Below are 21,333 nucleotides of genomic sequence, written 5' to 3' on the forward strand. Positions count from 1 at the left end.
AGGCTGTTTTCACAGACTGTAAAACCAAATGTCCCAGACAGTCTGTGTGGATGAGCACCCACTGGTCACAGGAGAGGTTGTGCCAGTGCAGCCTTGCCTGCTGGGGAGAAAAAAAATTCAATAGTGCTTACTGAGAAGTATTTTTGCAGCATAAAACCTAAATGAGGTAACCACAATTACAAAGGTCATGGGTCGTAAATGCTCATAAACTATTTAGTGCTACTGAGGGGGTTTGAGCATTTATGCAGCATTTTATGCAGCACAAGTTATGCCACTGGTGTGAAATAAGCCTCACTGAAATGATTTCACCCAAATTGGCGATATCATTAGCACATTAACTGTTTTGTGGAAGAAAATAAGATATAATTTATCATCTCATAAAGACAGGAGCCTCGTCACTGCACTGACTTTACAGTTCCAATGCAAAGTGGCCCAGGAGGGGAGATTGATTGGTGAAAAGGGCAGCGACTTTCACCTGGGGATTTATGGCTCTTTGAGGATATAAATAAACCACCAGAGGGTATAAAGGCAGGGGGTACAGTGTGGTGACACATCATGGGTCATGCTTTAATCACAGTGAAGCTGAGCTGTGGTGCTGGGAGAGGGTTGCATTTTGCAGGAGATGGAGGCTCCCTGCAGAGCTCACATCCCCTGATGAGGACTCCGCGCTAATGCAGGCCATGACGACGTCACTGCAGAATGAAGTGCGTAGCTCAACATGAGGGAACCACACTGAAACGAGCATTTATGCTTATCTTCCGTGAATGAAATGTGATGTCCGCCTAAAAACTGCTGAGAGAGCAAGTTTATCAGTTCAAGCTACAGTGCACGATAATAACACCGTGCTGCACACGACGCCAGATTCCTGAATGTGTAAAAGCTGTAATTATCTCAAAGAAAAGAACAATGCAAGAGTGTTTCATTACCACTTTGTTTTAGGACAGTGCAGTCACAGTGTGTCTGTGTTGAAGCTGGTGGGAACACACTTTTTCCCTTTTTCAGAGACAGGAATCAGTCGAGTGCTTTAGTTGCATGTGACTGCTTTGTCCTTCAGCAGCTGATCTCCTGGGGTTTATATTAACTTTCACATTCATTTCCTCCTTTTTTCCCTTGAGTTTTAGAATAGCTTTACAACATTGGTTACACATTGTCTACGGAATACGTGTCTCAGCAATCTCCAACACAATAATACTTGACTATCACAATCATGTTAGTATTTAAACATTTAGATGCAATATTAATGTAGAGGTCAGGCTGGTTAGTGGAACAAAAATGTTAGTGTAGTGTAGTAAAGGTGACAGTCTTAATAGGCTCAAAATGATAGATATCTATATATTAATTTTATCTAGGTGAGTGAATGAACATGTAGTGAGTATCAGCTTACAATCAGAAAGCTGCATATGAAAACTTGAGCAACTACTAGGTTGCAAGTCTGATCCCTCCAACACCCACAGGACCTGCCAAAACAGATAAAGGGACAGTATCTTGCAGAGCTAGATAATGAAATTTCATCCATTCAATCACTGCTGTGAAGAAGAAAATCACACTTAAAAAGTAAATAGTTATTTGTACAATTATTGGTTTCAGCAGTTGCAGTTTAGTGTGTATTTAATGTCAGTTTTCGTGGGTATGTCTTGGGAAGAACAGGGTTTTCCTACTGAGCCATGCAAAGTTTCACTTTTATTTCATTGTTTTTAAGAGAAAGAAAACACAGTATTTTATAATCCCTATATAAATGTTAGACAGTTATTCAGTTAGTCCTATCTAATTAGTAACCTAACCTAATTAGTAATTATTCTTTGGTGACTTGATTCAGCACATTTTAAGGAATATGCATAACATGCGATATAAACTGACATAATAAAGGCCTTAAAACTAGATGTGAGGCCCATTTACAAGGAGGGCCTCAGATCAAGATTACATAACAATGCAGGTGTCAGTTTAAAGCCCTAATCATTTCAGTTTATCTTGTGCTTTGGTGTTTCAAATGGAATTACCAAACAAATGTTCAATTAATCAAATTTAATTGCCACATGGTTAACAAGGAGCCTTCAGCCCCCCCCGAGGTTTTGGGACCTTAGGGCAGCTGCTCATTTTGCCCAGCTGGTAAGTCGACCTTGGTTATATCCCACAGTAAAAGTCAATGTTTTTGGAATTTGTCATGGATGAGGGACAAGTAGCAAATGTAAATCCTCCTAGGAGAATTAATCCAGTCATGGTAAGGGAGTAAAAGTATAACAGCAGAAAATGAAAATACTTAAGTAGAAGTGCCTCAAAACTGTATGTTAGTGCTTGAGTAAAAGTACTTTGTTACTTTCCATCAGTGAGGACAAATCAAATCAAATGGAGATGAATGAGGGTCGACTAAATTACTATAAACAGATGCATAATAACCACAAAGAAACACAAATGACCACATTGACACAAAGCACCCACAAAGAGAATCAAAGTGACCACAAATAGACAGAGAACCACAGAACTACACAACTACAAAGACACACAAAACAACCACAAATAGATGCAAAACAATCACAGAGACATAAAACAGCCACAGAGATAAGACTTAAAAAAAAACACAGAGAGGCATTTAACAGCCACAAAGAGACACAAAATGACTATGGGAGACACAATACAGCCACAAAATGGACAGATGCAAATGACTTCTAAGAGTGAAAAGTCAAAACATGAGTGCAAAAATGCAAAATGAATGCAAATGTGCAACCTGTATTTTTAAAAACTTAACAGAGGTGTGATTCTGCAGTCCTTTGCACTATTTTGTCTCCATAAAGTTTGGGAATGAAAGGACGTGACAACTTTCTTCTCCATGACTTATGCAGACACACTTTACCACGTATGACAGCAGTGTCAGGGACTTGTTCTCGTCCTTTGGTTTTCATGTTAATAAAATAAATTTGAGGACAGATAAAATCAAATGGGGATGACTGCGTGCGTGCGTGCGTGCCTGCATGCGTGCGTGCGTGCGTGGGATACGTTTGTTTGCGCTTGTTGTCCTGCAGAAGTGGTACAGCCCACGCGGATCGGTCGCTATGGAGAGGAGCTCCACATGAGCGCGAGCTAGCCAGAGCGAGCAGGGACGAGCGAGGAGCGAAAGGAGGAGGACGGAGCAGAGAGTGAGCGCAGAGAGCGCACAGACACGCAGGAATCATGGAGAAAACATCACCGCTCAGAGGGACTTTGTCGTCCAACGGACTGCGACTTTTAACATCACTTCTCACCTTATACGGACTTACCAGTGAGTTAACGGCTTCTTTGTCATTTTGTCCGTGCTACTTTAGAGGCCACTGAAAGAAGTTGCAGTGGGGCTGCCCGGAGTGTCTGTCGTTAGTCACCGATTCAAAACGCCAAAACCGGACAGTCTTCGTTGTGTCGAAGTGGGCTGTGTTCCTTTCAAAGCCTGCTAGCTTTATTTAAGCTAACGGTTCTTGTCTGTGGACAGTTAGTCCAACATTACGTCGGTAGGAAAGTAGCCGCTTCTGGCGTCAGTTCACCGTTAGCTAAACCTCGGTTGCCTTGCCCATTTGAATGCAACTCCGTTTCTAACAATAGTTAACGTTAACTTATACCCCGCAGAGCAACTGCTAATTACACACAAGCTAACTCAATTAGATTTTCAGCCCAGATGACTCCACTCGGGACAGGAGACAACTTTAGACGCAGTATTCGGTTGTAATTATGCGCAGATTTTTAGCTAGTGTTACTTCCAGTATGTCACATCATTACTTAGCTAACATTTCTCAGGGAGTAATGGGGGGGAAATACCGGCTGGTCTCTCTCCCACTCAAAGGGATAGAAAGCCACTGAGAGGCAGCAATAGTTGGTGGTGTCCAAAAATAGAGACGAAATGAAATATTCTGGGTGTCACTTATGGTGAGCAAAGAGGAGCTCCTTTGTGAAAAGTTTGCCAAGTGGTTGGATACAGATGGGGGGATAAACGTTATGTGATACAGGAGAGGAGAGGCAGCGCAGAGTCCTCCGCTTTGGGTGTGAGGGGTGGCAGGGGAAATGAAGACATATTTCAAGAGAGGCACTGCAGTCGCAGAGTCTCTGGAAGTATTGACCTGCAGCTGGGCTGTATGCCAGCCAGAGCACCCTCCAGTCTTGTCCCGAGTCGTGAAGGTGGAGAGCTTTTCTATATCCCACCGCTGAGCTGGGATTACAATACATGACAGGCCCGCAAAGAAAAGAGAGGGATAAACACAGATGGATACCTAAGTAAATACCACCCAGGAATGCACCATTTGTTTCGTTCTGAATGCAAAGGCAGTAAAAGCTTTGCAAGTGTGCCATGTTTAATAGTTTCTAAAAAGTAAAAAACACACACCAAAAAAAAAACAAAAAACAAAAAAAACCTTTTCCTGCATGGCTAATTGTAATACATGACAGACTCCCACCTCAACTGTCATCACCCATTACCTTCTGTATAGTGGTGCAACCAATTATTATTTTTATGATTAATCAGCAGATAATTTTCTCAGTTAAGTGGTTTATGGTTTGGTCCATAAAATGTCAAACGATGGTGGCCACTCTAGTTTCCCAGAGCCAGAGGTATTGTCTTCACATGTCTTGTCCAACCAGCTGTCCAAAACCAAAGATATATTATTGTAGAGTCACAGAATAATATAATCGATCAACTAATCTTTGAAGCTCTTTTTTATAGTATGTGGTAAAGCTGAATTAGTGCTGGATTTTTTAAGACAGTACTGATATATCAATATAGGACAGTTAAAAATGTTTGATATTGATGTGTGTGTTTTTACATACACCCACAAACTAACCAAAAATGTTTGATAATGAATTATTAAAAGTATTTTTTAATGAACTGTGATTAAAATGTGCACTGAACAGGACATTTTTTTTTAACAATGATGAACTATGTAATGGAGACACTTCCTAAACAAACTAAAATATAACTTTGGCACTTGTGTTTTGCAGTTTCTGGGTAGTTATCAGCTGACATATTTTCGGATAAGATGTATCAGCAATAAAATAAAGGCAGATTTTTTTTTCTTTTGGCCTGGCAGATTCATCGGTCTAGCTCCAATATGTAGTGTCTCTACTGCTGCCAGTAGTGTCATCTCTGTATTGCATACACATACACACACGCCTGCAACACAGACTTTTACAGAGTCGTCTTCATACCATACTTTTTTTGTCTGTACCCACAAAACACTGGCTCATAAATCAACACAAGGAACTGATAAACAACCCTCTGCTGCAAACTAAGCTGATTAGCCTCCAAACATGTGCTGCTTGGTGCTGTGTGTGTGTGTGTGCAGTTTTTCAGTCCAACTAGTCACCTTGACAGCCAAATTAGCTGATTATTACCACAGAGAACAAACCAGTCAGTGAAAGGTTAGTTTTGTTGTTGTTGTATTTGAAACAGAAACATGCAGGTTTTTGATGCTCAATAACATATGGTTGGAGCCCATGTGGCTGAGGCATACTGTTGTGTGTTTTGCAGAGCACAAGTGTGCAGGGGGACTTTGTGACACAAACAGTGTTGATGTCCGTTTCCTTGACTGTGTCATTATCAGATTCCCTCTTGACGGGGGTTGTGAGGAGGGGATTCGTTCGAGGCGTGGCTACAGGCTGTGAGGTCTGTAATTGAAGACCATAGTTTTGTGGTTTCTTCTCTTGGAGCCGCATGATTCACAATCTAAATAAATAATGTAGTAATGGAGCCACCGAAATTACAGACTCAAAACAGAAATAGATTTGAAAAAGCAGTGCACTGACTGAGCAGATTTGGTCCTTAACCTCCTCAGAGGTTAATGTGATTCATTGGTTAATAAATGACAGCAAGATGCATCCAAGAAAGTTGGTTTGTCATTGAAAATGTAATTCAGATAGCTGCAGCTTTGCCACCATATGGCATAGGGCAGATCAGGTCATGACATAATTTTCTGGGATCTTGTGTTTGGCAGTGGTGGTTGGATAACTCAGTGCTTAATGGAAATTCAGGTTATAGATGTAGATATAGTTATGTGCCAACCTATAATAATGTTTTATCATTTAAAAAAACTGTAGTCATAATGAATTTTACTTGTCTTCTCCAAATCATAGTTGGTTATCCATAAATGTGACTTTGTGAAGTAGACAGATTTGTGATCCTCTGACTAGATACATCCACAGATGCTAAATTTTCACTGTCAACTGTTGTTAATTATCCAGACTGGTTGCATGCTATTGGAAATATATTCAAGAAACGGCTTTAAAGTTAGTTTTAGCATTTGGATGCTCATCTGTGGGTTGCAGCTGTTGCATCCATCTGAACCTCTCATTTGATGTCAAATCTCAGTTGTGAAGCAGCAGACTGAAAACTCCTAATCACATTAAATGCATGCAGTGTTTTCTTTCTGAAGGCGGGCCATCAGCAGATGAGTGTGCTGCTTTATTGTGGGACATGGAGGCAGTGTGTATGGGGCTCAGGGAGCAGGCTGTGGTCGCCAGCTTCTGTTGACTCCACCCTTTGCTTCCTCTTCCCCGACAGATGTGACTTGACTGTCAGAGGCTCTGAATGGCAAGTTGCTCCCTGGTGGTCCATTAGCAAATTCAGAGCTGACTGTGACCTCCAGTTTCAGCCTGTTTCTGGACTTGTCTGTAACCAGGATAAATAAAAAGACAACAGCGTCTGTGACACTGCATTCAGTTATTGATTACTTTAAGCCAACTGCTTTCAGTAGGAATAAGCATCAATGACTTGTACATTTAGCACTAACCTGAATTACCCTGACTAAAGATACTGTATATAGGTGCATAAAGTAGACCTAGTTTACTCATAAAAACCTTTGTTTACACTGTGGCTCCGTGAGTGAACAATGCACTTGACCATGCTACTTTGAAAAAGCACAGCAATGAATAGGCTATTTTTTTTGTTTTCGTATCCTAGTCACGATCTTTGGGACTAATTTGGGAATTGTTTGACCACAGTAGGTCTATTATGCTGAATATTTCAAGCACAGAATTTTCACTTACTTCAAGCCCTGTAGGTGTGTTTCCATCCACCTGTAATGGAAACAGACTGAGTGAGTCAGTAATGATGTACATGGAGCATGTGACTTACATAGTATTAAACTATCTAACTAATATTAGTGTCACAGTAGTGGATGGAAATGTGCATTACTTTGCATTTACTTTTTCCAATTTCCTGAAAATTTACTTTTGGATTTACCTGGCTTGTTCTGAAAGTTATACAAGTATTAATTATATTCACAATGCAACAAGATATAATTGCTCCTCTTTGCAGTTTGATGTGCCAGGAGGTTTAGACAGACATCTCTGGCTATGATGCATGTCATGTACCCATGTGTAACCATTTTAATCTTATGTCTAAAGGGATAAGGCAATACATTTTTCAATGTATTTTTCTTACTGTCAACAAATCCCATGAAAAAACGAAATCAGCAATGGACTGATTCTGTTAAGTGTTGTCTGTGTAGCCAAAGCCTGATATGGCTTATTCCTTCATTGTTGTCAAAAAATATACATCAATGAACCACATCTTTGCACTGTGTGACATGTTCCTACATTTCAATGAACACAGCCACTCTTCAGTTATTTTGAGTACACAATGCCGGAGCCATAAATACTAGCTAGCTCACCAAATGTGAGGTAAAACTCACCAATAAATGTACTGCACTCCTGTTTAGTAAGAGTAATGTCTGCTGAAAACTACAGTGCTGTTTTAGAAAAAAAAAACATTGTTGAGTTTGGACTTTCCATGGGCACAAATTACACAAATATAGACTCATACCAGCTTTAACCTTTAACCCAACCATCTGGTTTCATGAGCCAATCACAGTGCTTCTGGTGGCATTATGCATTTTGTGTCTACCTCCTCCCCAGACCAGCATGGGAAGTTAACAATCATTAGGACCACAGTACATGGGTAATTAGCCATTCAAAATTGAAGGGAAAAGAGAAAAAAGCAGAAAAATACATAGAAAATGCTAATATTAGCAGTGCTATTTTTCACTGTGTTTTAGCTAGTATGTCTTGTCTATTGAATAAATCTTGGATAGACAGGAATTGACTGTTTCAATCACGAAGTCATAGGAAACTGCGCTGTGTAGATGGCTTCCAGATATTTCCATGGTTAATTACCTGCTGTGAATGAACAGAGAGAAACATTTTAAACCGTTTTTTGCCTGCTGTTTTCAGGAGTCAGGGTTTTTCCCTGAAAGCAGATCACAGTGTGTGACTGAAGTTAGGGTCACTCGGATACACTGGCTTCACAGTCCATATTAAAGAGGCATACACGCAGGATGTGCACAGTCAGCAGTTGAATCCCCCCAGGAGAGGAGCGCCAGGGTTATGGGAAACAGGTGTGGCTGCTTTTCACCGCTCAGTCTTATTTGTTTCACTCATTCAGCTGTCGGTGGTTATGATGTTTGGGATGAGCACACAGTCAGTTGTATGCACAGACACACCCCTTGCCACCCAGGTGGGAGATTATTAACACCCACCAGTCAAATACTGGGCAGTGCTGACTGTAGAGAGTAAACTGTGGTGTTGTCTCCTCTGGTTGTACACAAAGAATGGTGACATGCAGTATGCTGTAGCACATGAAAAGAATCTCATGTTTTTCCACCAATGTTTTCGCCTGCACCTGCTGCTTGGATGTCTCATCTGCCCTCTGTAGAGTCAGTATTACACCCGCCTACATCCCCGTTCTAAACTCTCTAAGACAGTGTTTCTTTAGTGTCCAAACCTGTGATATGCATTGAGAGTGAAGATGAGGCGTTTGGCTCGAGATATCCGAACAATTTAAACAAACACAGTCAGTTGCAGTACTGGCTTTTGTTGAAGACTGTTTTAATTCTCCTCTGCAAAGCTGATCTTGTCTTCCTTACCTGTGAAATGAAGTCTCTGTTATGACATATCAACAAATATTGATAATCTAAACCATTTGCCTGTGGCATACACAAAGTACACACAAAGTATTGGACTTGCTATCACAGGTCCAAAACCATAAGTGAGCAGGAAATGTTCACTGCATGCATTATTTACAATAATAGACTTGCCATGAGTGACAACCCAAAATAGTTTCTTGTAGTAGCATTCCTGAATTTCAGTCAGGAAACAGACTGTTTACCAGTGGCAAATTTAATCAGATGTGATGGGTTTTTACCAGAACTTCAGTCAGAGTTTTCTAAGTTTCAGCACCAACTCTCTGCCCTCATTGTGTGTCAGATAACATCACAGCCAGAGAAAGAAAGACCTGTCCCCTAACTCAGCAGCTGAGCAGCCCTGGTCCTTGATGCAGATATGTTGCAGTAATAGCTTGAATAGGACTTTGCGCAAGTGAATCCCTGCTGGTATTAAGCCAAATTATTCAGTATTCCCCTGCCATCCCTGCTACACCGCCCATGTCCACCTTATGCCCTTATACTTAAGTTTCCTTGTTTCTATTTTAGTTGTGGATTCTCTCTTGATTTTCAGACTGTAAAGCTGAATAAATTTCCCTTCTTTGATTTAAACTGTAGAAAGGAAGACCACAGACTTTAGGTTTTGTTACCATTTAGAATTAATGAGGAAAGGTTGAGCATATGTGTATACTGTCTTGTTTTTCTTCAGCTTAACTGGTCTGTCACACAGGGCAAGAGTCATAGATTACTGCTCACGTCTGACAAACACGATTGTTCAGTGTGGTTGCTATTTTTTGCCTCTACTTGCATTGTGAAAGGGATCACAACAATACATGTGGCCAGTTCTATTTAGGGCTTAAAAACAATGTTAGAATATCATATAATGCACAGATTGCATTACATTTTCAATATATTCTTAGACTACAACCCAGTGATGTTAGCCTGACAATAAATGGGGTACTACTGCCTTTATGTAGTCAAAATATTTGTCTTTCACATTCAAGTGAGCTTTATATTATTGGAACACTATGTCAAACCAGACATGTAACCTGAGTCACAGGAAAAACACACTTGGATGTTGTCATGCTGATGTTTTTTAAAAATCTTTTAGCAAATTTAATTTCTATGGACTGAAGTAGCAATGACTTACATAAACTAATTCTTGAAAAGTTTCTCGTTGAATAAACTCTAGAGATAGGTGTATGGGATGCAGCCTGTGGCATCACCTGGCAGCATGTGGCATCATCTGGCACTCCATTCATTCAGATGTGTAATTGTGTCATCCTGTGAGGTTATAATAGATATACTGTAGTCACCTACAATTTATTTTTTGCATTTTTTTGTGTCACAAATGACCAAGGCTCCTAAATCGCTTTGTTCTCACTGTTCAAAGTGGGTGGTAAGTCTAAATCAGTACCACTTTAATCTGTTGCAGAAACAAGGTGAGAGTATGTGCCGGGAAGAGTGGGTGTGCTGGGAAAATGAACCCTCTGACCAGGAGTAATGCTGGTGAAATGCCACACTGACCAAACTACTTACTGTTTTTATTGACCAGTCGATACACGCAGCACAGAGGCAGGTTTTTGTTTGACTGCTTTACTTCCTCCCCTGATGTGAGGTGGTGATTGCTGCACATGTGCACTGATGCTAATTGCTAAAAGCAGTTTCCTCCATTAACATCCATGCTTTTCTAGAGACAACAATATATTAATGAATGATTTTTTTCAGTTAACATCGTATTACAAATATTATTTAAATTCTTAAGTCTAACCAAGTTTTCTTGTTTCAGTAAAAAGGTTTGTAAATGTGTTTACATGTTTAACTAAAGATTGCTCACCTCTAGTCAGTCAGTAAAAGTATGGTTATATATAAAATGTCACAGTGTACCGTTTCTGCCCTGCAGCAGTACCTTTATCTATATCTGTTACTCTAACACATAATACAAGTCTTTGTGCATTCACAGATAATACAAGCCCATTGTGTGGAGCCTGCATGTGACATTGACTAACATCATGTAGATCCCTTAAAAAAACATGTTGTTGCTGGTTGTTGGCAGAAACAGGCATCATACAAGAAATCTAAAACTGGACAATCATGGGAATCACTTTAAAGAAAAACAGTCTAATTCCCTCTGGGGTCTCTGTGGCATGTGGGAAAGTATGTTTCTATTATGTTAGAGCTGCCTAATGAAAGTACAGTAGCCCATTTAGACTCAGTCAAGGGCAGTGGAGTCTGTGATTAGTATAGGGCCCATTCTCTGTTCGCTGCAAAACTCCACCCCCTCCACACCACCACCCAACAAGGGCCTGATCTATTTCTGTCCTAATGAATCAAAACTTAGATTGGTTTTATTTTTTCAAAGAACAATAACATATAAATGTGGTGGACACAATATGTGTCCAAGAACAATGCATAATTCTTAAATGCTAGCTCTTGCTAATCTTTACATATGCATGTCTTTCTGGTTCATTGTTGGTTATACACTTGAGCACTTTTAAAGAGGCTGCTATAAGGAAAAGAATATTTGTCTTTACATGCATCTACTCATGAGCACAGTTGTGTTGCATATGTAGGGGTCTTTACAGCAGGCATGGGAGCCCACAGATACAGTAGGAGTGAGACAAAGTTGATCGAGTGCCAGTTTTGAATGAGTCCAACATACAATAAATCTTTTACTATCACACAGGCTAATGCGTAGACTTAGACTTCCAGTTATCTTTAGGTAGTTTATGCTGTCTCTGTTTGGCTTGATTTCAGCAGATGCTGTGAATAAGTTACTGAAATTAATTAAACAGATAGTAGGGTAACCATAAAACACACCACTTGTTCTGAAAGTATAGACTTGTCAGTTGTCTTGGCATGATGTCTAACTAATTGTTTATGTAGCAAATGTATGAACAATACACGGCTGTCAACTTCTGAGACAAGATAAAGGATTTTTGAGAACACTCAGCTATCCAAAAAAAGGACAGGAGCAGTAAGGATGCAGCTGATGAGTTAGCAGACCCTGACATGAACAACACTTCTACCCCAGTGCAATTTTTTGGGAGTGATGGTGAGTGTAGTGCAGTCTCTATTAGCATCTACACGTCAGAGATGTCATACACTTAAGCTCTAATTGAGACCCCCATACACTCTCTCTATAGCCTCTATCCTTAAAAACCTTCAAAATTAAGTTACTTATTCACACAGAAGATTGAAAAATACCTTTCCTTGTCTTTTGTGACCGTCTGTGGCTTTTGCAAATGGTCTAGCTGCATGGAAAAATAAATTGCTGCCCATGTCTGTGTTCATAGTAATGTGGGCACACACTAAAATACCACAAACCCCACAACAAACAATAATAAATCCCACACAATGAGGCAGGATGCTGTAGGAATGTTTGTGTTGCTTTGGCACACAGTGGCAGACATTGAGACATTGTCCTTCGCAAGTCCTACAGCATAGCTATAGTTGACTCTGATTAGAGGTCCTGACACTCTGTATGTCAACACTATTGATCTTTTTCTTTTAAGCACTGATCTTTAATCAAATGTGACTCGGATGGGAAGGGCACAGGAGTCCACATTGCTATGGAGGAGCAAAGAGAAAAGGGTTTTGAAGAGGACAGTGACATGTGAAAGAGGCCCGCCTGCCTCTTTTTAAAGGCCTGTCAGCCTGTGTTTGTGTCCACAATGAATTAGCCCACTGAAAAAGCTTCACACCCTCACAGGATACAATGCTAGGAAGGAAGGGGGTAGATTAGAGCTGGTGTAGGAACTAATGTTTTCTTCACACTGCACAAATATTTCTTACGATAAAGACATGCTATAAAACACGCAATTCACTGCTTGGCCTATCCTGTCTAACTGATTGAGACAGAGTTATAGGCTTCACAAAAATAAAGCATAGGTCTGAGGGCCTGTGTTAGGCATATAGGCATTGTTTATTTTTTTTACCCTGGTCACCTCTTTAGAGGGTAACAATACCAAACAAATGGCTCTACACTGCCTATTGACTTAATTGAGTTTGCAGTGTCTAAAGGTACAGACAACTCAGTAGAAGAGTTATCAGTACAATTCCCAAGTGGTATTTCAAATTGTTACAATTTTCAATTTTTGTTAATTTTCCACATTTTCCACAGCTGCTATTGTACTTAAGGAACGCTGACCTCTCTTTAAATGGCTTTTCTCAAGGTTTCCTCCATTTATTTCACCGTATGACATTTTCTTTCCCTTGTCTACTTAGAGGGTTTTGACTGGGTTGGGAAATGGAGACATTACTGAATAAGTATTTTATGACTGTATCTCACAATCACATATTAATTCATATTCAGAGATTCATTTGGGTGCTGTTTTGTGTGAGGTTAGCAGAGTTTGCCAATGCAGTTTTCAAATGCATGTTAATGAACGTTTTGGAAATGTGACCTTGATAATCAGATGGAAGTTTAATAGTCAGCTAATGTTGCCGTTGGCTCATAGTAGACTAAGGGACTTCAGTGCCTGGAAGGAGTATGAATTACTGCACTCGTTAAACAGTAATGAAACACTGCCCTTCAGCCTGCACCCACCTCTTGCTTACACTTTTAAAAATTACCAAAGCAAGGAAGAGGGTGAGGACGTTAGGTCTAGTGCACCCCAGGTTGCTGGCTAACATCTTGGTGAGGAGAATGACAGGGATAGCCAAACCCACCTTCTTCCTTTCTGGGTGTAAAATACAGGGCATGTAAACATTTTACTCACTTTGGTCAGACCACCTCAAAATATTTGGTGTGATACCATCACACAGGATACAGTCAGCTTGGCAGCAGCAGTTAAATTACCATGCCAGGAAAAGAAAATTGGAATTTTTATCTTCATTGCTGACATTTATGCTTAAAAATGAACATTTGATTTAATTTAATTACTCTTAACGCTATACAGGATTCTGGTTCATTACTACTTGCTATTACTACTTTCAGCAGTTTCATTGGTTATGATATTATCGTTCTCCTCAGAGTAACTGCTGAGATCTGAGAACACAGAAATACTGCCAAAAAGGAGTTCAGTGGGGTAAAAACACCAGATGTCTGATGATCATACAAGTTTTAAAAAACTTCAAGGTTAGCCAAACTTTACTGGGAGACAAAACAAAGATCAGAGGTCAAATAATGGCTGTTGTAAAGATCTATTATAACTTACAGACCACTTTCCTCTTTCACCTGTTGTGTACCATACTTGTTATAGTTGTACAGTTTTTTTAGTTTTCTTGTGCAGTGAGGGATTATTACTCACATTACAGTCAATTTTTGGTTTTACTTCCACATACAGTAAAGTGATAGCTGACCAGGCTCTAATCGTCTGTGCACTTGTGTTTTGGACACGTCGTATTGTTGCCGTGATCCCAAATCTCTATAGTTACTGTGAGAACATGAAAAATGTGTGTTGAACAATATATGGAAAAAAAGAGTCATGTTGAAAAAACAACTGGCAGTGTCATTACACTATCAATAACCCCACAATCTTGATACTGTACTGCTGCTGCAGTGGACTGAGATAGCAGAATTATAAATGCAGACACTGTGAAGTCTGCACAACTGAACCATCTTTGTCCATCTTTTTTGTGCACACTGTATATGTGTTTGCATCAGCTGTTTTAGTGTTAAGTTTTGACCTGGTTCAGCAGCAAAGCTGATGGTCTGAACCACTCTGTCAGGCTGTCATTGTCTGTCATTGTCTGTCATGTAGTCAGTAGAGTTGATTGATCCAGCCCAGTTACATCCTTACACACTCTTGTTCAAGTCTTTTCTTCTGTCCATCCCTCTCCTGTGCTGCTTTTCAGTAATTGCCCTATTTCTTGTGTGTCCTTATTCATCCTCTGCTCAACTCAGAGTTTCCTCTTGCTTTTAGTGCTAAACCACACTCCCTCCTGCACAGATCTCATGTCTGCATTCTTCTCCTGTGAGGTCCTCACATCAGTCCCTCATGAGTGCTGTTTGACATGATAATCTATGCATGGAGTTTGTCTACATGAACATGACATATTGTCTATTTTGTTGCAGCTTGTGAATGTTTCTGGCCTTGGATCACTCTTGTCTCACACGGTTCTGACATGCACTGCAGGCTTCATTGAGAGGATCTCTCTGGCTGGGAGACAGCCTCCTCTGGGGAGGTCAGGGCTGAAGCTAGGTCAGGTCTGGGTAGGTGGAGATTTTGGCTCATCGAGTGGCTGACGTGGAATGTTTGAGCCGGTTGCCAAGCAAAGAGGAAGGTTTTGATTTACCATTGCGCCTTTCGAGCAGCTTGTCGCAATTAGTGATGTCAGGAGGGAAAGAAACAAATATGAAGCAGTTCTTCAAAGGGCAAGCATATCCTTCCCATGAGTTCATTCTTTCCCTGGGTTTCTCAAGGAAAAAGGGGCAAAAGTGCAACCTCTTTTTCTGCGGTCACATTAGGTTTTGCAGGCCAGGGTTCTTCCTGTTCTCTGGGGCATGGTGTCACATTTAGAGTTCACTAAATGGGCTGCAAAGCGTAAGTGACAACAGTGACACAGCATAAGATGGCCAACAAAATATAGCTTTTCTTGTGGATCCCTTTAGAGTCATATTTGTTTGCTGGACAAGATGGATAACTAGCAATGAAACGCGTGACAGTCCTGAGGTGTGCCTCAGTTTAGCAGCAGCACGCCTGTTTCCTTGATGAAACAGCATGACAGCTTTGTTTAACGCACTGCTTACATTTCATTTGCCTGCAGTATTTTAGATAATATTTCACGGTGCTCTAGTTTGCGAGCCCTGGCTGTGTTGTTCATGGTCGCAGCTCACAGTGCCAAGTTTCCCCACTCTCCTCCTGGCTGTAGGTATCCCATGCAGAAGGCCATCTGTCTCTCCTCCCCTAATGGTAAGGGTGGAGTCCTCTTTAAACACATCCCCCCTTTCTCTCCCTCCTTTCTTACTTACTCTCAAACGCTTACTGTAAAACAAACAGAACATAGCATGGACGGAGTCTAGTTTCTTTGTATGCTTTGACAGGCTTGAAAGCTGACACACTGAGATAGACAAACTACGTACGGTAGCAGTTGGAGTGTCGTGTCAGGTAGCTGCAGTATGTGGAGCATGTTAGAGAGAAGCCTGGTCTGAGACACGTGTCTGCATGCATCAACACAATGTCACGCATGCCAAGCATGTTAGTTTACTACTAAGACAACCTGTAGTGCAGGATGACTTTTAACAGTCTGACATCTATAATCTTGGATCAGTTATAGATATACATGTGTTAATATTTATCTCACTGGCAAGCTTTTGTCACTGCAGTATGATTTTGTTGTATTGTGGCAAGTGAAACGAATGAGTTGCACTAGTAAGGTGACAACAAACAGCTGTCGTGTCGGCTCAGATGACCGTAGAGTGGAGAATGCAAAACCCACACAGCTCTGACCCTGATTCTCCCCCGCAGCAGTGCAACCAGAGGACTCTGGCAGGCGCAATGCAAACATGGGGTAATCGCACTGTAAAGCACTTTTTTTTTTTTAAGACTGGTCATGATTCAGAAGTGGGAAAGAGATGTAAATGGATCTCTAAATTATTGTGGAGAAATGGAATAATAACCCAGAGTGACTTTCCCAAGTGTCTTTCCAAGTGGATGACAAATAAAGCAGACTGAGTTAAATACTTAAGGTTAATAGGTTAAAAGCCTAAATATGGTGTAGAGCTGTTCTAGATTAGTTTACAGAGTAAGGCAAGAAACACAAGAAAAATATTTTGAAAATGTGGGTCAGCAGAGAAAAAAAACAAACAGGAAAGCCCAAATATTATAGCACAGCATGAAACTTCACAACACAATGCAACATACATTTAAGACTCAGCAGCCATTCAAACAAAATGCCCGACTCTTACACACATGGTCACACACTTATCCCTTATTTTGGAAGAGAGAAACTCTTCTGAGTCGTGAGTGTGAGTGTGAGTGTGTGTGTGTGTGTGTAATCACTAAAATTACAGGGGACGTAATGGAGCACGGGGAGCCTCAGCCTCCTTGGCTGTATTCCTCACAAACCAAGATAGCATTGCTGTGGCTTACCACTCACATTCATGCCAGAGACTCAAAATACCAGCCAGTGGACCACTTTCATAAGCTTTACTCCATACACATCCGAGACTACGTACAAAGTGGAAATTTATGGCTCCCAAATATAGCTTACTCTGACTGCACCCGTGTCAAGAAAAGTGAGATGCAGTGTTTTGAATATTTTGAATGAAATCACCTTTTTACATTTTATCTATTTTCACAAGTTTTATGATCTAGTCTACAATTCGGTTTCGCCCAGTGTTTGTACAGCCTCTTAAAAATGTTGAAGCATAAATGTTTCTATCAGTGACTCATTTGTGTGATTATACTTGCAAAAAAACTGAGACTAGGATGGATTTCTTTCCATGCCGAGCTGTACTCATGACCTTTAATTTCAGGTTAGTTTTCCAAGATACTGCACTCATTCCCACCGAGCTGGTTGTTTTTGTTTTTTGTTTATTTTTTATTTTTTCAACCCAGTAGCACGTCTATCAACTGTGACATGCAGATTACTATCCATACAGCTCTCACATCATGAATACACCACACTCCCTTCAGTGTTTTTTTTTTTGTTCTAAGTTAAAGAGTGATTTTTTTATCTATATATTTTTTCTCATTTTGCTCATCTTACTTAGAAAGCCTCAATAAATTATAGCATTCATTGCCCATTCATATAAGTACATATGGTGCACTTTAAGCCAAATTAAGGGCCTCATAAAAAGAGGGAAAAAAACATTAAATTGCGTGTTTTGTTTTATCTCCTTCCAGAGTTTTTTTTCTTTCCTTCTTAAAAGGTTTTCTGATAATTAGCAAGAGGGACAGTCTGAATGTCCTGCAGTGAAAGTGTGTTGCTTATTAAGAAGGAAAGCAGAGCACTCAGAGTAGTCATGATAAAGTCTGGTGTCTTTTTCCAACCCCAGGAAAAACATGTCTGTGACAAATGCTGGCTCTTAATGTGACCATGGGAGCCTTCTCGCACTGGTGCTTTGACATATGAATCAAAATCTGAGGTGGCAATAACTAGATATAGTGTGCATTATTAACATCAGAACACAAAGGTAATCGCACACACAAGTGGTGGTGAGTTGTGTCTCAGTGCAGGTACGCACCATGCCATGTCAGTATAAGCTAATGTCTTATTTCCCACTGTTAGCACTGATCAGCACTCCAGAAAAGCAGCAGTTTTCTGCCCATTCACTCCCTGGATTAGCATATCTCCGCTACTGTAGTTTGAATTTGAATCTTGTCTAGAGATGGCACATCTTCAGTGATGTTACAGCTGTCACAATGGACAGGAGAAACTGTTTGACAAATTGAATCCACAGACAGTTTTCCTCCAGAGAACAAAAACTGTAATCTTTTAATCAAGTCAAGTGACACTGTGATGAGAAAACCAAACTTCCAGGTTGATTATAGCAGTTGCAGTTTATCTTAGTCTTATCTTAAATGTCCTTTTCTCTCAGCAGGTGTGAGCAGTAACCATGTGCTTGTTCCTGAGAAAGTGAATGCAGTGCTGGGGAAGAATATCACACTGGCCTGCAAAATAGAGATGGGCTCTAACCTCAGCCTCACACAGATCTCCTGGGAACGTCGTCTTCCTTCAGGCACCATCACATTAGCAGTGTTCCACCCAAAGTATGGAACCTCGTTCTCTCCAGAATACACCCAGCGCATCTCTTTTGTTTCCCCTTCAATACAAGATGCTACCATTACCCTTAGAGAAGTTGGCTTTGCAGATATCGGGTCCTACACCTGCAAAGTGGCAACGTTTCCTCTGGGCAATACACAAGCTTCAACCTACGTCAACGTATTAGGTAAAGTGGAGCTCTCTTACTTTCATCTTCATTGTGTAGAGTGCTTCTTCATGCTGTTCTGAAATCTCACTTTTCAAAGCACAGACTTGTTTGTGGTGATTAAGCAAAGTTTTGGGGACCACTAAGTGTTTGCCCTGGAGGAATGAACATCTCCCTGCAGCCACCTAACTTTTTAAAATGATTACCTGGACAGAGGCCATGCACATTTAAATCCCTTCAGGAATTTGCTGCTGTGTAGAGGCTGCTGTAGTGTGGTCCCACTCATCTCACTCACTGCAGTGTCACTTGCTGTGAAAAAAAAAATGCTACGTCAGGTTTAAATTCACAGCACTGTATTACTGCTTTTCAGAAATGTTCTCTCATAGAGTCTCCATAAGATCTTCCATAAGGCCTCTTACATACTACATACAGACACACATGCAGTATAAACACTTGGAATACAAACAGTGTCTCCCCATGTTGCAAACATGTAAACAAGCTGCACAAAGTTAAAACTGTCCCAACTTGACGCAACTTAGTTGCATGCAACAACAAGTTAATTGCAGGGTGTGATACAGAGTGACTCTCGTGACATTATGTTGCATGTAATCAAGCTGCATGAAAAAGCTACATATGTAGCACTGGTCTTAAAACTACAATGTGCAGCTGCTTCCCAGTGATTTTTGTTATTTCTTTCCTTCTTTACCCATTGTCAGTAATTATGAAATCATACCTCAGGCTGAGTAATTGGTATTTGTTAAGTTCTTAAAGGCACTGAAGAAGCAGATGACAAATTCAGAAATATGCAGTGTAATTATATTAATTTTATTGATTTATTCTGTGTTTTACACTTTATTTCAAGCCCCCCCTCCAAAAAAACATGGCCACAGTATATCATAATTTCCAAAGCAACATTTAGAAATGTACAGCACAGCATCAAACACACGCTATACCAAGATATGTTTATTTCTTGCTACTTATACAAATGCAAAAAAACCTAGATGAATTTGTAATGGGGATTCTCATTACCATTTTTTTTTTTTAATTCTCCCAAAATTCAGCATACCTACACTTTATTTTCAGTGCACTTGTGTTCACATGCATGATCCACACTATAGGGATACAATAACCCCTCCTTGTGAATGTTGAACTTTCTCTGTGGTCAGTGTATGTTTCTTATGTTAAATTGGTGGTTGCATTGCACTCAGGCAGAGCTGAGAGTAGGAGATTGCACCGTAGGCAGTAGCTTCTTGTCTCCCTCCGAGAGACTGAAGGAGAGTCTGATGACTAATGAGTGGTACATTAAGTGCTGCTCTGACAGCCACAGTGTCTGGGACCTCACAGAGTTCAGTTACACCTTGCTCTCCTCTCTGAGCAGTTTTTCAGGCGTGTTTTTTTTTTTTTTTTTTTTTCACACAGACACATACAAACATACCCATACACAAACACACGCTAAGGCCTACTTTACAATTCAGATGTAATTAGGGTGTGATTATGGTAGAAATATATGTTCTTTGCAATTTGATACATGTCAAGTGGAAATTAGTTTATCCCACACAGTATTTTTGTTAGAAAGAGCACATTACAATTACAAGACCTAAAGTCAGCAGATTAAAGTTCCCAAGGCAGCAATGAAGAGTGGGATTCTTCATCTCTGCCTTGTTTTTGGTCGACTTGCACATTTTTCACAAGACTTGTTTTCAGAAGGAACAAGGTGGCTATAGCCCAACAACTGAACCTCTGAAAAAAATTCAGGATATCACGTCAGTATATGAACAATGTCTTTATATAAAGCCAGAGCTGATTAACATATTGTTCTAATATACAGTATATTGTTTGAACAGTGTGTATTGTATTTGTTTCAGTTTAAATTTGACTCAAAGTTCTCAGTTTTGATTCATGTTTATACTTTGAGGTTTAAAAGAGAGCACTTGACTTCATCTTCATTCCTTTCAAATGAACTAAAGTAAAGCAATGAAAACCCATGAATAATAGGCCAAAGTCACGACACACATCATAATGATTAACAGGTGCAGTGGACATTGAATTAATTTCAAAATTCACACTTTTGATGCAAACCTTTAATCTGTGTCACTCAACACATAGTATTTGCATTGGCCAAACACCATCATTCTTGTGTCCACAACTGCTCATAGAAAAAGCACAAGCATTTAAAGACCAGTTCAGCAGGAATTGCCAAAAGTCCCACCAGTAAGCAAAAGGAAGGAACCAGAAGAGGAAAATATAACGCATAAAGTGAATGAATTAGAATGACCCTTTGTTTTAAACTGCTGACAGGTCAATGGGAAATCTACTGAACAACAATTCACTCTCTTAAAAACAAAACATGCACACACATTAAGTTGGCGAGATGTTATTGATAAGCAGTACTACTGCATATAGTTCTTCGCTTATGTATGCTCCAAGCATTTAAGCTTTATCCTCCATCTTAAAGTCATATTCTTTTTTTTTGTTTTAAAGTTGCCTGTTCATTCATGTGGCCAGTAATGCAGCTCTTTTTTGCTGAGTTATAAAACTGAGAAATCAACCCCACAGAGAGATGGTTAAAGTTGCTTACTGGTGGAAGCAAAAATCTGAGGAGTGTCAGTTTCTCTCTTGTGAAAAATG

The 21,333-nt window shown here is 40.1% G+C and overlaps 1 protein-coding gene across 2 annotated transcripts in view; it reads left to right on the plus strand.

Annotated features, from left to right (window-relative positions):
- The first annotated feature begins 3,033 nt into the window (after nucleotides 1-3,033).
- Nucleotides 3,034-21,333, plus strand: part of nectin3a (nectin cell adhesion molecule 3a) — a 30,832-nt gene continuing 12,532 nt past the window's right edge. The window contains exons 1-2 of one of the 2 annotated variants that reach the window (XM_018665401.2): nucleotides 3,034-3,253; nucleotides 18,376-18,726. In XM_018665401.2, the coding sequence (XP_018520917.1) occupies nucleotides 3,166-3,253; nucleotides 18,376-18,726 (439 nt within the window). In that variant the 5' untranslated portion in view covers nucleotides 3,034-3,165. The remainder of the gene's footprint in view (nucleotides 3,254-18,375; nucleotides 18,727-21,333) is intronic. The other variant, XM_018665402.2, reaches the window with a different exon arrangement.

The sequence above is a fragment of the Lates calcarifer genome, linkage group LG21 (assembly GCF_001640805.2).
Source record: "Lates calcarifer isolate ASB-BC8 linkage group LG21, TLL_Latcal_v3, whole genome shotgun sequence".
Lineage (NCBI taxonomy): Eukaryota > Metazoa > Chordata > Actinopteri > Centropomidae > Lates > Lates calcarifer.